Source organism: Rhinoderma darwinii, unplaced genomic scaffold, assembly GCF_050947455.1.
Source record: "Rhinoderma darwinii isolate aRhiDar2 unplaced genomic scaffold, aRhiDar2.hap1 Scaffold_2768, whole genome shotgun sequence".
Taxonomy (NCBI): Eukaryota; Metazoa; Chordata; class Amphibia; order Anura; family Rhinodermatidae; genus Rhinoderma; species Rhinoderma darwinii.
This window is the reverse complement of record NW_027463057.1, coordinates 23,992-36,302: the sequence shown is the minus strand read 5'-3', so window position 1 is coordinate 36,302 and position 12,311 is coordinate 23,992. Positions and strand designations below refer to the sequence as shown.

The 12,311-nt window shown below is 54.4% G+C and overlaps 1 protein-coding gene across 1 annotated transcript in view; it reads right to left on the bottom strand.

The window, feature by feature from the left end:
- Window positions 1-60: 60 nt before the first annotated feature.
- Window positions 61-12,311, bottom strand: part of NUMA1 (nuclear mitotic apparatus protein 1) — a 35,348-nt gene continuing 23,097 nt past the window's right edge. Inside the window, exons 12-19 of the mRNA XM_075848236.1 lie at window positions 11,211-11,383; window positions 9,941-10,196; window positions 7,693-7,981; window positions 5,462-5,598; window positions 4,128-4,364; window positions 3,931-4,035; window positions 3,466-3,687; window positions 61-2,268 (exon numbers count right to left, since the gene is read on the bottom strand). Coding sequence (XP_075704351.1) covers window positions 2,239-2,268; window positions 3,466-3,687; window positions 3,931-4,035; window positions 4,128-4,364; window positions 5,462-5,598; window positions 7,693-7,981; window positions 9,941-10,196; window positions 11,211-11,383 — 1,449 coding nt within the window. The 3' untranslated portion in view covers window positions 61-2,238. The remainder of the gene's footprint in view (window positions 2,269-3,465; window positions 3,688-3,930; window positions 4,036-4,127; window positions 4,365-5,461; window positions 5,599-7,692; window positions 7,982-9,940; window positions 10,197-11,210; window positions 11,384-12,311) is intronic.

The following is a 12,311-nucleotide window of genomic DNA, read 5'->3' as shown; positions in this document are numbered from 1 at the left end:
ATAGTCACCTATGTGTAGAGGGGTCAGCCATGTCAAATAAAAGCAGCGGAGACGCCGACATCACGAGCGGATAACTTTATTTACAAAAAATTAAAAACAGTGATAATCTCAGCGATTACACCATGATGGACAACGACCCCCATCATCCGTGCTGCTTACATTTCATATGTTCCCCTCCATCTCCGGTACAGCGCGGGAGAAAGCGGTTACGTGGGATATTTATTTGTATGAAGATAAAGATCACAAACTCCGAAATCTACACATCAGACGATCACAACCGCCGCGTCCACGAGTCCAGGACGCCGCCGCGTCCACGAGTCCATGACGCCGCCGCGTCCACGAGTCCAGGACGCCACCGCCGCCGCGTCCACGAGTCCAGGACGCCACCGCCGCGTCCACGAGTCCAGGACGCCACCGCCGCGTCCACGAGTCCAGGACGCCACCGCCGCGTACTCGAGTCCAGGACGCAACCGCCGCGTACTCGAGTCCAGGACGCCATGTACACGAGTCCAGGATGCAACCGCCGCGTACACGAGTCCAGGATGCAACCGCCGCGTACACGAGTCCTGGACGCCGCCACCGCCGCGTACACGAGTCCTGGACGCCGCCACCGCCGCGTACACGAGTCCAGGACGCCGCCACCGCCGCGTACACGAGTCCAGGATGCCGCCACCGCCGCGTACACGAGTCCAGGACGCCGCCACCGCCGCGTACACGAGTCCAGGACGCCGCCACCGCCGCGTACACGAGTCCAGGACGCCGCCACCGCCGCGTACACGAGTCCAGGACGCCGCCACGTACACGAGTCCAGGACGCCACCGCCGCGTACACGAGTCCAGGATGCCGCCGCCACCGCCGCGTACACGAGTCCAGGACGCCGCCCCACCCCCACAGGACAATCCGCAGGCTGCGCCGCCGCTAAAGGGGGTTTTTACCCATCGGTGGTAGATTCTTTGGATCGGGCAGAGCCTGTTGCCGAGAATTTAGGGGGCTTCGTCTCCAGGAAAGTGAATGGGGAAATACAGACCCAGCGGAGGTCCCAACCCCCCCCCCCCATATTGTCAGGGGTATTAAAGTTTAGTCAGACGTTCGTGTTGCTTTAAAAAGGTGAAACGCGTCAAAGTAAAGGAGCAACTTTAGAGCCCGATATCCCGGAGCGCAGCAGCACGAGACGATGTGCCGTCAAATTCTGCTCCCGGCGAGAGCCGCAGGGACAATTCTCCCGACCGCTGCTGGAAATCAGTCAACACAGCGCTGACAGACACGCCCCTAATAGCCGGGCTGCCGTCCCACAATGCACTGTTCTGGACTGACATAACCGAAGATCAATACAAGACGAGGGAGGCGGAGGGTTAACAATGAAAAGTCAATGGTTAGGCGGACGGTGGGAGAAGTTGAGCGCAGGACGGGAGTCTGGGAGCCGTTATAGACCGGGAGACAGAGAAATGTCCTTGTCAGCTCTTCAGTCTCGTGATTGGCCGTTCTCTGGATATTGCGCCGCACACAGTAACATCCAGGGCATAAATCAGTCCTGGAGGTCCGGACGGGGCGCACGTCGCCACCTTGCTAGGTGCCCTGGAGTTCAGCACGGACGGATCAGAGACGCAATGTCCTAACTAAAAGACAGGGGGAGGCAGACAATATGATGCAAAGAGGGAGCATGGATGAGTGACTAGTGGGGGAGGGGTGACACCGCGGCGGGCAGTGATCAGATCGTGGCGACCGCTCGTGGTAAGAGACTGTTAGACACGTGATTGGTCATTACATTCGTCGCGTTATCGATCTGCAGCGATGAAGCGACTGAACGGTGACGGCAAAGAGAGGAACCCGAGAGGCAGAAACAATTTTAATAAATAAAAAAGAAAAAAAAAATTGCTAAATTACAGAGCCACAGCAATAAGGCACTAAAAGAGGTTTTATCGTATCCGCCGAGTAAAATAAAACTGCCTGGCGAGAGCGTGAAATGCAAGCACGGATTACATCATCATCATCATCATCATCTCCGCAAGAATCCCCCTCCCCCGCATTATAACCCGGGTCCTTACAAATGGCCGCAATAAAACGCGGGGTAGCGCCCGAGGCCGTCCGTCCCGGATGATGTGGACTGCGGAGAGTCCACGGACACAAAGCAGCAAAAGTCCCATCAGAAAGCGTGCGGTCCCTGGACTCCACGCCACTCCCAGCCGGTCCCAGAGATGAGTCCCTCCAGATTTGAAGCTGCACGTCCGGATATCGTCCTCACTTCCTTTTCTGATTCCTCTCAAAAAACTGAAAACGTAAAAAACGAGAATTAACAGCGACATCAAAATAAGTATATTCTGTAGACGATAAAACGATAGGAAAGCGGTGACTGCGCGCAGGAAGGGTGTTACTCGGCACCGCAACGTGACCGGCCGCACAGGAAGGGTGTTACTCGGCACCACAACGTGACCGGCCGCGCAGGAAGGGTGTTACTCGGCACCGCAACGTGACCGGCCGCACAGGAAGGGTGTTACTCAGCACCACAACGTGATCGGCCGCACAGGAAGGGTGTTACTCAGCACCGCAACGTGACCGGCCGCACAGGAAGGGTGTTACTCAGCACCGCAACGTGACCGGCCGCACAGGAAGGGTGTTACTCAGCACCGCAACGTGACCGGCCGCGCAGGAAGGGTGTTACTCAGCACCACAACGTGACCGGCCGCACAGGAGAGAATCAGCCTCGTCCTGTAACCCCCCGGGTCTCCCGCGCTGCTCCCCGGGGGGCTCCAGAGGTGGACAGTCAATGCGTGAGGTCCCGGGATACAGGCCTGAGCTCTCCTACAGGGACGACTCGTGGGAATCTGTCACCGATGCCGCCCGATCTGATGACCGAGACCCTGTGCACGGTCTCTCCAGGGCATATGGACGTTCTAGTCCCCTGCTCAGGACCCCCTCAGAGCGCAGAGCAGGGGACCCTCCAGCGGGACTGTTGACTGTGTGACCATGTAGTAATGTGTAATACTCCCTGTGGGCAATGTGTGGCGCCGCAGCTTCCCCGGAGAGATGAGCAGATTGTCATAGCGGCTTCATTTTGAGAGGGGGAAGCGATGCCCGATCCCATATGATAGAGTCACAGTCGTGTAGAGGGGCTCAGACCTCATCTTCATGTACAAGTGGTGACCCCTCCCAAACCACCTCGTGCAGTCACCTCCCCCATCTTCCCCGTTACCTGCATCTGCGGATCCTCAGCCACCTAAACAAGAGAGAACGGTTACAGCCCAGAACAGCAGGCTTTAGTGCAGCAAACAGCGCAGTACAGACTGAGGTGCACCTCAGGGCACCCCATACACACACCGCGAGCAGGTATGAGGGAATAGACGGACACGCGGTCGCTCTCCTGCAGGGGATCATTCTTACTATGGATAAAGTGCAATCATCCCAGTATGAGGCGCCTGCAGGAGACCCGGCGGGGCCACAACCCTGTGAAGTCCTCGGAGCACTGACCTTGCTGGTCTTTGGAGACTTTGCGGTGGACACTCGTGGGGACCTCCTGCTGGGAGACTTGCGGATGGAGAGGTGCGGGGACTTGCTGGTACTTCCACGTCCCTGGGGGGTGGACTTGGGTGTGGACTTTTTGTTTAGACCTCTTTTAAGCAAACTGCTCCCCATCTTGATGGGGGTATTGAGGAGGGTGAAGGCCATGGACTGCCGACGACTGGTGTTTGACTAACGGGAGAGAGAGGAAGACGAGGTCAGCTCAATGCATCATCTGTAAACATCAGAGACTAGAGATGGGAGGATGTTAGTCCTGACAGGGACCTCGGCGATCCCTGCAATAAATGAGCCCCAGTCCCGGGTGCAGCACCAGAGTGGGAATATAAACTCCACTGCACTGGCAGAACCGAGGCACTGAGCATGTGCGGCTACCGCTAATTACCCATGAGTCACTAGGACCCGGCTGCGTCTTACCGGCTGGCTGACACTCGCTTTGCTTTCTGCAGCGGCCGCTTTGCGGGTTTCAGCTTTGTCTTTCGGGGTCATTGGTCGTGAAAAGCAGCTGGCAGATCTCTTAGACTGTCAAGGAAAAAAACATAATATAAAGGGTAAGGAGGATGAGCGTCACACACCAGGACACCTCCCCTCCCCCAGCGTCCTGGACTCCTCACCTCCGGAGTGTCCGGTCCATAATGGGACTCTTCCGACACCCGCTTGATCTGCTGCCGTGTTGTGATCGCACTCCCTGCCCACGTCTGCTCTGTTCCGCTGGATGCCAGGGTCATCCTCCGCGTGCCGGTCAGGGACTCCTGGATCTGCGAGGGCAGCAGCGTGGCTCGTCGCAGGGTCTCCTTAGGGTCTCCGGTCTTGACCTCCTCATCAGTGATGGTCGAGGCCAGGAGAGTCGGCTGGGAGAGAAGCAGCTTTGTGTTAGGGCACAGATACACATAATCGCCCCCTGCCTGTGAAGTATACGGCATCGGCATCTCTAGCAGTTTTGGTGATTATATATAATCGTGATATTGTATCTGTGGAGATCTCGGCATGAAGGCGCCCACGAGGGTCAAGTGCTGGGTGTCCGTCTCACCATGCGCCAGGTGGGCACTTACATAAAATATCTGGGTATGGGGGAATGTTTCATCTTTTTTATCATTTAGGTTTTATTGGTGGAGGTCAAAAGCGTGAAAATTGTAGCAATGCCCTTGTAGTGAAAGACAATCATTGTATCAGGAAAAGTTCTGAAACTTTGTGATAAGACTTTGTTTTAATGCCTCGCTATTTTTAAGATGACTTGTTGTCAGTGAATGGAAACATCCTTACTTACATCAATAGGCACAAAGCCCGTCCCAAAACGTCTCAGCTGAGGGTTTGTTACAATTGTATCTAGTCTAAACAATCCTCTCTGAGCTCAGCAGTCTGGATCCAAAAGGTGATACATTGTAACAAACTAGCAGGACACAAGAGAGATCCGCGCTGCTCCTTATATACAGAGTGCAGGTCACATATAGAGACGCCAGGCCTGTATAGGAGGGACAGCAGTAGGGTCAGGACTTTAGAGGTGAAGGGACAGGGATTGGGTTGTGGTGTTGGCCACGGAGAATATGGCGTGGACGGGTTTACCTGGTGCTTTCTAGTTTATGAAAGCCCCTAAAGCAGCAAATGTGGGTGGCGGGGGGGGGGGGTTCTCCCAGGGCGGAGGCGTTGGGGCGGGGTTCTCCCAGGGCGGAGGCGTTGGGGCGGGGTCCTCCCAGGGCGGAGGCGTTGGGGCGGGGTCCTCCCAGGGCGGAGGCGTTGGGGCGGGGTTCTCCCAGGGCGGAGGCGTTGGGGCGGGGTTCTCCTAGGGCGGAGGCGTTGGGGCGGGGTTCTCCCAGGGCGGAGGCGTTGGGGCGGGGTTCTTCCAGGGCGGAGGCGTTGGTTCTTACCCGACAGACTGACCCCACTACTATATGACTGCTCTGGACATGAGACGTGGCAGCTCAGGGGACACTACACAGAAGAAACCTACCCTGGACTCCAGGGGGTAGCTGGTCTTCAGGTGGGGAGGGCAGGCTCGATTCCGCTGCTGAAGTTCTGCGATTCTGCTCCAGTCTTCCTGGGGGTCCGGCTCGTCCTGGCACGTGTTCAGGTAGAAGCTGCTCCGACCTGATACAGAACATTGAAGATACATTACATTGTAAACGGGCAGGAGTGACGCTAGAGGGCAAAACACAAGAGCCGTCCTGTCAATAAAAAGGGGTTCCCCAACACAAGAGCCGTCCTGTCATTACAAGGGGTTCCCCAACACAATAGCCGTCCTGTCATTACAAGGGGTTCCCCAACACAAGAGCTGTCCTGTCATTACAAGGGGTTCCCCAACACAAGAGCCGTCCTGTCATTACAAGGGGTTCCCCAAAGTCTCACAGAATCATCTTTCCTCAGGCGACATTCAGACCAGTGTAGCGAACCCTGGACGTGAAGATCTGCAGTTTATCCCGTCCGAGGTCCACGTTGTCACGGTTCCCCCATAACTAGAGTCTATGGAGGGACGCGTGACACGCAGGAAGATAGGACACGTCCTATTTCTTCACGGACCCTTCACACGCTCCGTCGAAACAACGGCCCCATTGAAATACATGAGCCCGTGTGACGGCCGTTGCTTTAACAGCGCCCCTGAGGGTAACAGCGGGGGAGACAGCTCTGCTTCATGCCCAGGATCGGTGGAGATCCCGGAGGTCAGACCCCCACCCATCAGAAGGTATATAGATTAGCCATCTGTCATTTTGAGATGGGAAAACATATGTAACGGGACTTTAAAGGACCAGGAGATGAATCTGTCCCCCCCAGACACAGGACTGTGGTTCTCAGACCCGGCCGGCAGATCTCGGCCCTTCGTACACATCGCTGCACGGCATTGAAAGGACTGACGGACAGTGTTATTCCTAACTGTACTAAGGAGGTCACACCCGGCTCCCCCTAATACTAAATAGTGACACCTTTAGCATAATAACAAACCCCCTCACCCCAAAAAAAAACCAAAACCTTTAATTCAAGAAACAAAAAACTTAAATATTAAAAAGTCAGTCCAATTTTGGGCAACGTTAAAGGGGTTTTCCAGCCAGTAAGAATTGATGGCCTATCAACAGCTGATGGGTCGGGGGTCCAACTCCCGGGACCCCCCCCCCCCACCCAATCAGCTGTTTTGAAGGCAGTGCAGCGCTCACACTGTAAGGCTCTGTTCACACACTTTTTTTTGATTTTCAGACGTTTTTTAAGCCACTGGTGATTTTCGCAGCGTTTTTTACGGCCGTTTTTGGAGCTTTTTTCTATGGAGTCTATGAGAAAACGGCTCCAAAAAGGGCTGAAGAAGTGACAGGCACTTCTTTTTCACAACCGTTTTTTTACGTGTCCGTTTTTTCAAAACGGCCGCATAAAAAAAAAAACGGCCTGTCGGAACAGAATGCCGTTTTCCCATTGAAAACAACGGGCAGATGTTTGGAGGCGTTCGGCTTCTGATTTTTCGGCTCGAAAATAAGCCGTGTGAACATCCCCTAAGCCTTCGACGCGCATCTAGTGGCGATTCACAGGTATTGCAGTCTTTTCTCCTATTGAGGTGAATGGGGGAAGGCTGCAATACCTGTGAATCGCTGCTAAATGTGGGTGGAAGATTCACAGCGTGCAAGAGGAAAAGAAGAGGAAGCAGCGATCATACCAGCTCTGCACCCCTCAAAACAGCTGTTCGGTGGGGGTCCCGGGAGTCGGACCCCGACCCATCAGCTATTGATGGCCTATCCTGAGGATAGAGCATCAATTTTTACTGGCTGCAAAAGCCCTTTAATCCTAATGGAATGTGTTGAATTCTTTACCATTCTCTGCTTGATGTCAGTGAATGGATACTTGTACAGACCTAATACTTCACAGCTGAGGGCTTGATGTGATATAGAAGGATAGCGAAGAGCCATTAATCTGGGATCCGGGGCAGGAGAGAGATTTCTGCTACTGCTTAGTATTAGCTACACTGGTACATTTGAACAAACCCCTCAGCTGTGTAAGCAGGAGTAGGTCAGTAGCGAGCGTTTTCTAGAAATGTTTTCATTCACTAACAGCAAGCAGAGATCTTAAAATGGCGTGGAAAAAGTATAAACCCTTCCCTCATTAAAACGTGTCCTGAACGAGCAAAATATTAAAACAGCCAATTCCTCCCTAGAACCAACACGTAGCAGCCCTGACCCCGCGTTCACGTTAGCGGCTGGCACTCACCTCCGGCCTGGGACAGGCGGGCAGAGCTGCGGGTGGTGGGCCGATAGCCGGGCAGACTCATCAGCACGGAGTTGTTCAGGCTGTCATCGGAGGACGTGTGCTCAGTTTTCACCAGTGACTCCAGGGACGGGAGGCTGGTGAGGGCCGGGGCGGAGGCGGCTGGCTGCGGTCTCCCTCCGCGCCGGGTGCTGAGCGGCTGCTGTAGACTCTGGTGAGACGGCGCGGAGCGGAGGCTGTAGAACGAGGTGTTCGCACTTTCTGCTTCCGGCTCCACTTCTTCCTTGGTTCTCTGTGTAATGAGGAAAACACGGACAACGTCGTCAAGTCTCAGCAGGAAAAATGCTGCACAAAGTAACAAAGCCCAGGCAGTTATACAGCAGAGGGAAGTATTAGCCCACAGCAGTTCTAATAGAGGACAATATATATATGTATGTGCTCCGATCAGACATCACAGTAACACCGCCTGCCTAATCATGTGTAGTCGCCCTCGCGCCCCCCGTACAGAGATGACCCCTCATCATGGTTTCCGGCACAAGACGTCAGCGCTGATCCTGTGAGGTGCGGCCTCCGGGGACCGGACATTCCTCCAGCACATCCCACGGATGATCGGACTGAGATCTGGGAATTAGGAGACGACATCTTGAAGTCTTTATCATGTTCCTCATCATTCCTGGACAACGTCTGCAGCGCGGCGGGGGGCACTCTCCTGCAGCGCGGCGGCGGGCACTCTCCTGCAGCGCGGCGGCGGGCACTCTCCTGCAGCGCGGCGGGGGGCACTCTCCTGCAGCGCGGCGGGGGGCACTCTCCTGCAGCGCGGCGGGGGGCACTCTCCTGCAGCGCGGCGGGGGGCACTCTCCTGCAGCGCGGCGGGGGGCACTCTCCTGCAGCGCGGCGGGGGGCACTCTCCTGCAGCGCGGCGGGGGGCACTCTCCTGCAGCGCGGCGGGGGGCACTCTCCTGCAGCGCGGCGGGGGGCACTCTCCTGCAGCGCGGCGGGGGGCACTCTCCTGCAGCGCGGCGGGGGGCACTCTCCTGCAGCGCGGCGGGGGGCACTCTCCTGCAGCGCGGCGGGGGGCACTCTCCTGCAGCGCGGCGGGGGGCACTCTCCTGCTGACAGGGGGCACTGCCATTAGGGAATACGCTGCCATGATGGGGGTACTTGGTCTGCAGCGATGTTTAGGTCGGGGGTACGGGTCATATCCACATGAATGTCAGGACACAAGGTTTCCCAGCAGAACCTTCTCCAGATCATCTCCCTGCCCCCGCCGGCTTGTCTTCTACCCATAATGCATCCTGGTGCCACCTCCTCCCCAGGTAAGTGCCGCACCCGGCCGTCCACATGATGACCATTGTAGAGACTATCTGAGGGGGTCGGCGTGGGCGCTCTGTCCGGTCTGCGGGTACACGGCCCCATATACAGCGAGCTGCGATGTTCTGCGAGTTCTGACATCTTTATATCATAACCAGCTGTAACTTTATCAGATCAGACGCTAGCCTCCCCTCCCCCGCACATCAATGAGCCTTGGGCGTCCATGATGTTGTCCATCCATTTAAGCACTTTTGGTTAGTACTGACCACTGCTTCCCAGGAGCACCACGCAAGACCGGGAGCACCCCCCACAAGACCGGGAGCACCCCCCACAAGACCGGGAGCACCCCCCACAAGACCGGGAGCACCCCCCACAAGACCGGGAGCACCCCCCACAAGACCGGGAGCACCCCACAAGACCGGGAGCACCCCACAAGACCAGCCATTCTGGAGAGGATTTGACCCAGTCGTTTAGACATCACAATTTGGTCGCTCCATTTTTCTACTTCCTCCGTTTCTTTGATAACTCGGTGACAGTCCACGTGGCCGCCATCGTGATACCAGGATTGCAGTCCAGCTGTCATACACTTCTGAATGGTAAAGCATCTTAGTCACGCTCTATAAATCCGCACCTCCAGCAACTCTATAACTAGCGGAATTTCTCAGTCAGGGGTGCAGGAAAGCTGGGTGACAGCCAAAAAGACGGGCATCACATCTTACTCAGGGGGACCCTCACCTCACTAGGCACATTTGACATTTCAGTCGCTGGGTGACATCCCGTGCGGGATCGGAGTAGAATCTTTACCTAATTGGCTGTGGACGGAGATGAGGGGGGGGGGGGTATTATTTTTGGGGAAACTGCTCATCACATATATAAAGCGGGGTCCCACGTGTGGAGAGCAGCGGCGCTGTGACAGTACTTGCCTGGCGCCGCCTCTCACCTTGGTCATAGTGATGTTGATGACCTGCGTGGTTCGCCTTCGTGCTGAACGCGTCTTCTTGGTGGAGTCCAGAGACAGGTCGCCGATGGAGCCGATGCTGCTGTCCAGCTTAGACTGCACGCGGGTGGGGATGGGGGTGAAGTAGAGACTCTCCAGGGACTCCACCTTCCTGGGGAGACGGTTGGATGATGCGGCCTCTGGGCTGCCGCTCTTGGCAGTGAATGTTGCGGGTTCTTGATGGGAACGTCCGTTCTTTCTAGATGCGGAGAGACGGTTAGAAGTTTACACTCCATGTAATGTGTCTGGAGATCAGTGGCGGCCAAAACCCTGAACCCGTGGATTGGTGGATTTCAGGGTCTCGCAAGTCTCTGCACTTCTGACTGGCAGACGACCCGCAGAGGACGGAGATCTGCAGTAACATATACACATCTGCCTACTGCTGGTTTAGTTGCAGTGTAGAAAAATTCTCAAATTACTACATGGAAACCATCAACAAGCAGGCTGCCGATCCCTCCGTTGTCGGTAACATGTCTCCATTTAGTACTGGGAGTGGGTTGTGGTTCTGATTGGCTCTTCACATTACAGAGGATCGGTCACCTCTCCGGACAGGTTGGTGTTAGTAAATATTTGCTTTCTCCAAGAGATGACATTCTGGAGAATCTTTTCCTAGAACTCCATGTTGTGACATTCCTCTGTTATTCCTCCTAGAAATATATAAAATAAATTGACAGCTGGGTGTTACCAGTTGGGGGCGTGTCTCTACACAGACTGACCATGTCCAATCAGTGCTGACAGAGTGAGACTAAGGACACGCCCCTTTGACAAGGTGAATGGTGACGCCCAGTTGTCAATTTATTCAGGAATTTATAGGAGGAACAACAGAGGAACGGAACAATGCAGAGTTCTAAAAAAAATCTACGTTTCGGTTCTGTTATTTCATGGGGAATACAAGGATTTATTATTAGACATGAGGACCGGAGGCTCCTCACTGATACCGGATGTAATTCATCTTTCAGGTGTTAAACTATTTGGACAGTCACAACGGTTTTAATACAAACTATGACAATAGTAAATGATAGTGTGGGTCAGCAGCAGCTAGCCTGCTTGTTGATGGTTTCCACATACAAAACATTGGGGTATATTGGAGTATCTACCATTTCCTTTGCGCTGGTCCGATAAATCTCCCCAATGTCTGCGCAGAGTTATACGATAGAAAAACCGTGAAATGGCCAAAAACACCACGACGACTATGCTGGGCGCCGCTCTGTACCTGGTGGAGTTCATGGGGTGCTCCTCCTCGTCGCTCATATCCAGGCTGTCGATACTGACGTCCGCACGGCTCCGGGTCACTCGTGGTGGGCACAGGGTCTCCCTGCTCTTCATGGGATCGGCGGACACTTGAAAGTTACCCAGCTCGCGCAGCTGACGATCAGCGAACTCCACCTGCAGGATGAAGACACCACAGGTCACATGGGAAACCGCAACTCCAGCCACCGTCACAATGATGGGAGTCGCGCAGCGAGACAAGACAAAGTCAAGGGGTTTTCCTGTCTCCTCTAACACGACGATCATCGCCATCGCCCGAGTGATCGGTGACACGGTCATTACATTTTATTACAAATGATTTAGACTTTTTGAGCTACAGCTGCTTTGTATCCTGTATATAGAGCAGCTGTATCCAGCTCAGATCAGCGGGACGGACGGGTTCAGTCAGTGGGTTTACATGGCCTTTAAAAATGGAGACCGCACCTTCAGCTGCATCGTTCGCACCTTTGTTTTTTTTATCCGGATTTTTACTGGTCAGGTCCCGTGATGAATCATTAATATTTTTAACCCTTTCCCGCCGCAGCCTTTTCGGATTCTCACTTTCGTCCGTCCCCCCCCCCCCCCTTTCCAACAGTCATACGTTTTTTATTTTTCCATCAGTATCGCCGTATGAGGGCTTGTCTTTTGCGGGACGCGTTGTAGATTGTCACAGCACCATTTATTGTACCATATAATGTAGTGGGAAACTGGAAAAAACCATTTGTGGGGTGGAATAGGAAAAGAACAGCGATTCCTCCGTTTTTTGGGGGATTTTATTTTTGAGACGTTCACCGTGCGGAATAAATAATGATATATTGTAAAGACTTTCCAGACGCGGCGATACCGGAGATGTTCCGTTTTTTACATTGTGCTCGAGGGAAAATGAGAAAAGGTTTTGTTTTAGGTTATTTTTTTCTCGCACCCGCCATCAGTACATGGTGTTTCGGAGGGGGCTGGGTGTAGAAATACTTAACCATCCCGCCATTTTGTCGTTTTTCGGGTCCAGCGCGGCTCACGTGATCTTCATTCTGACCTGGTCTGGAATCGGCTGATTTTCAGAAAACTG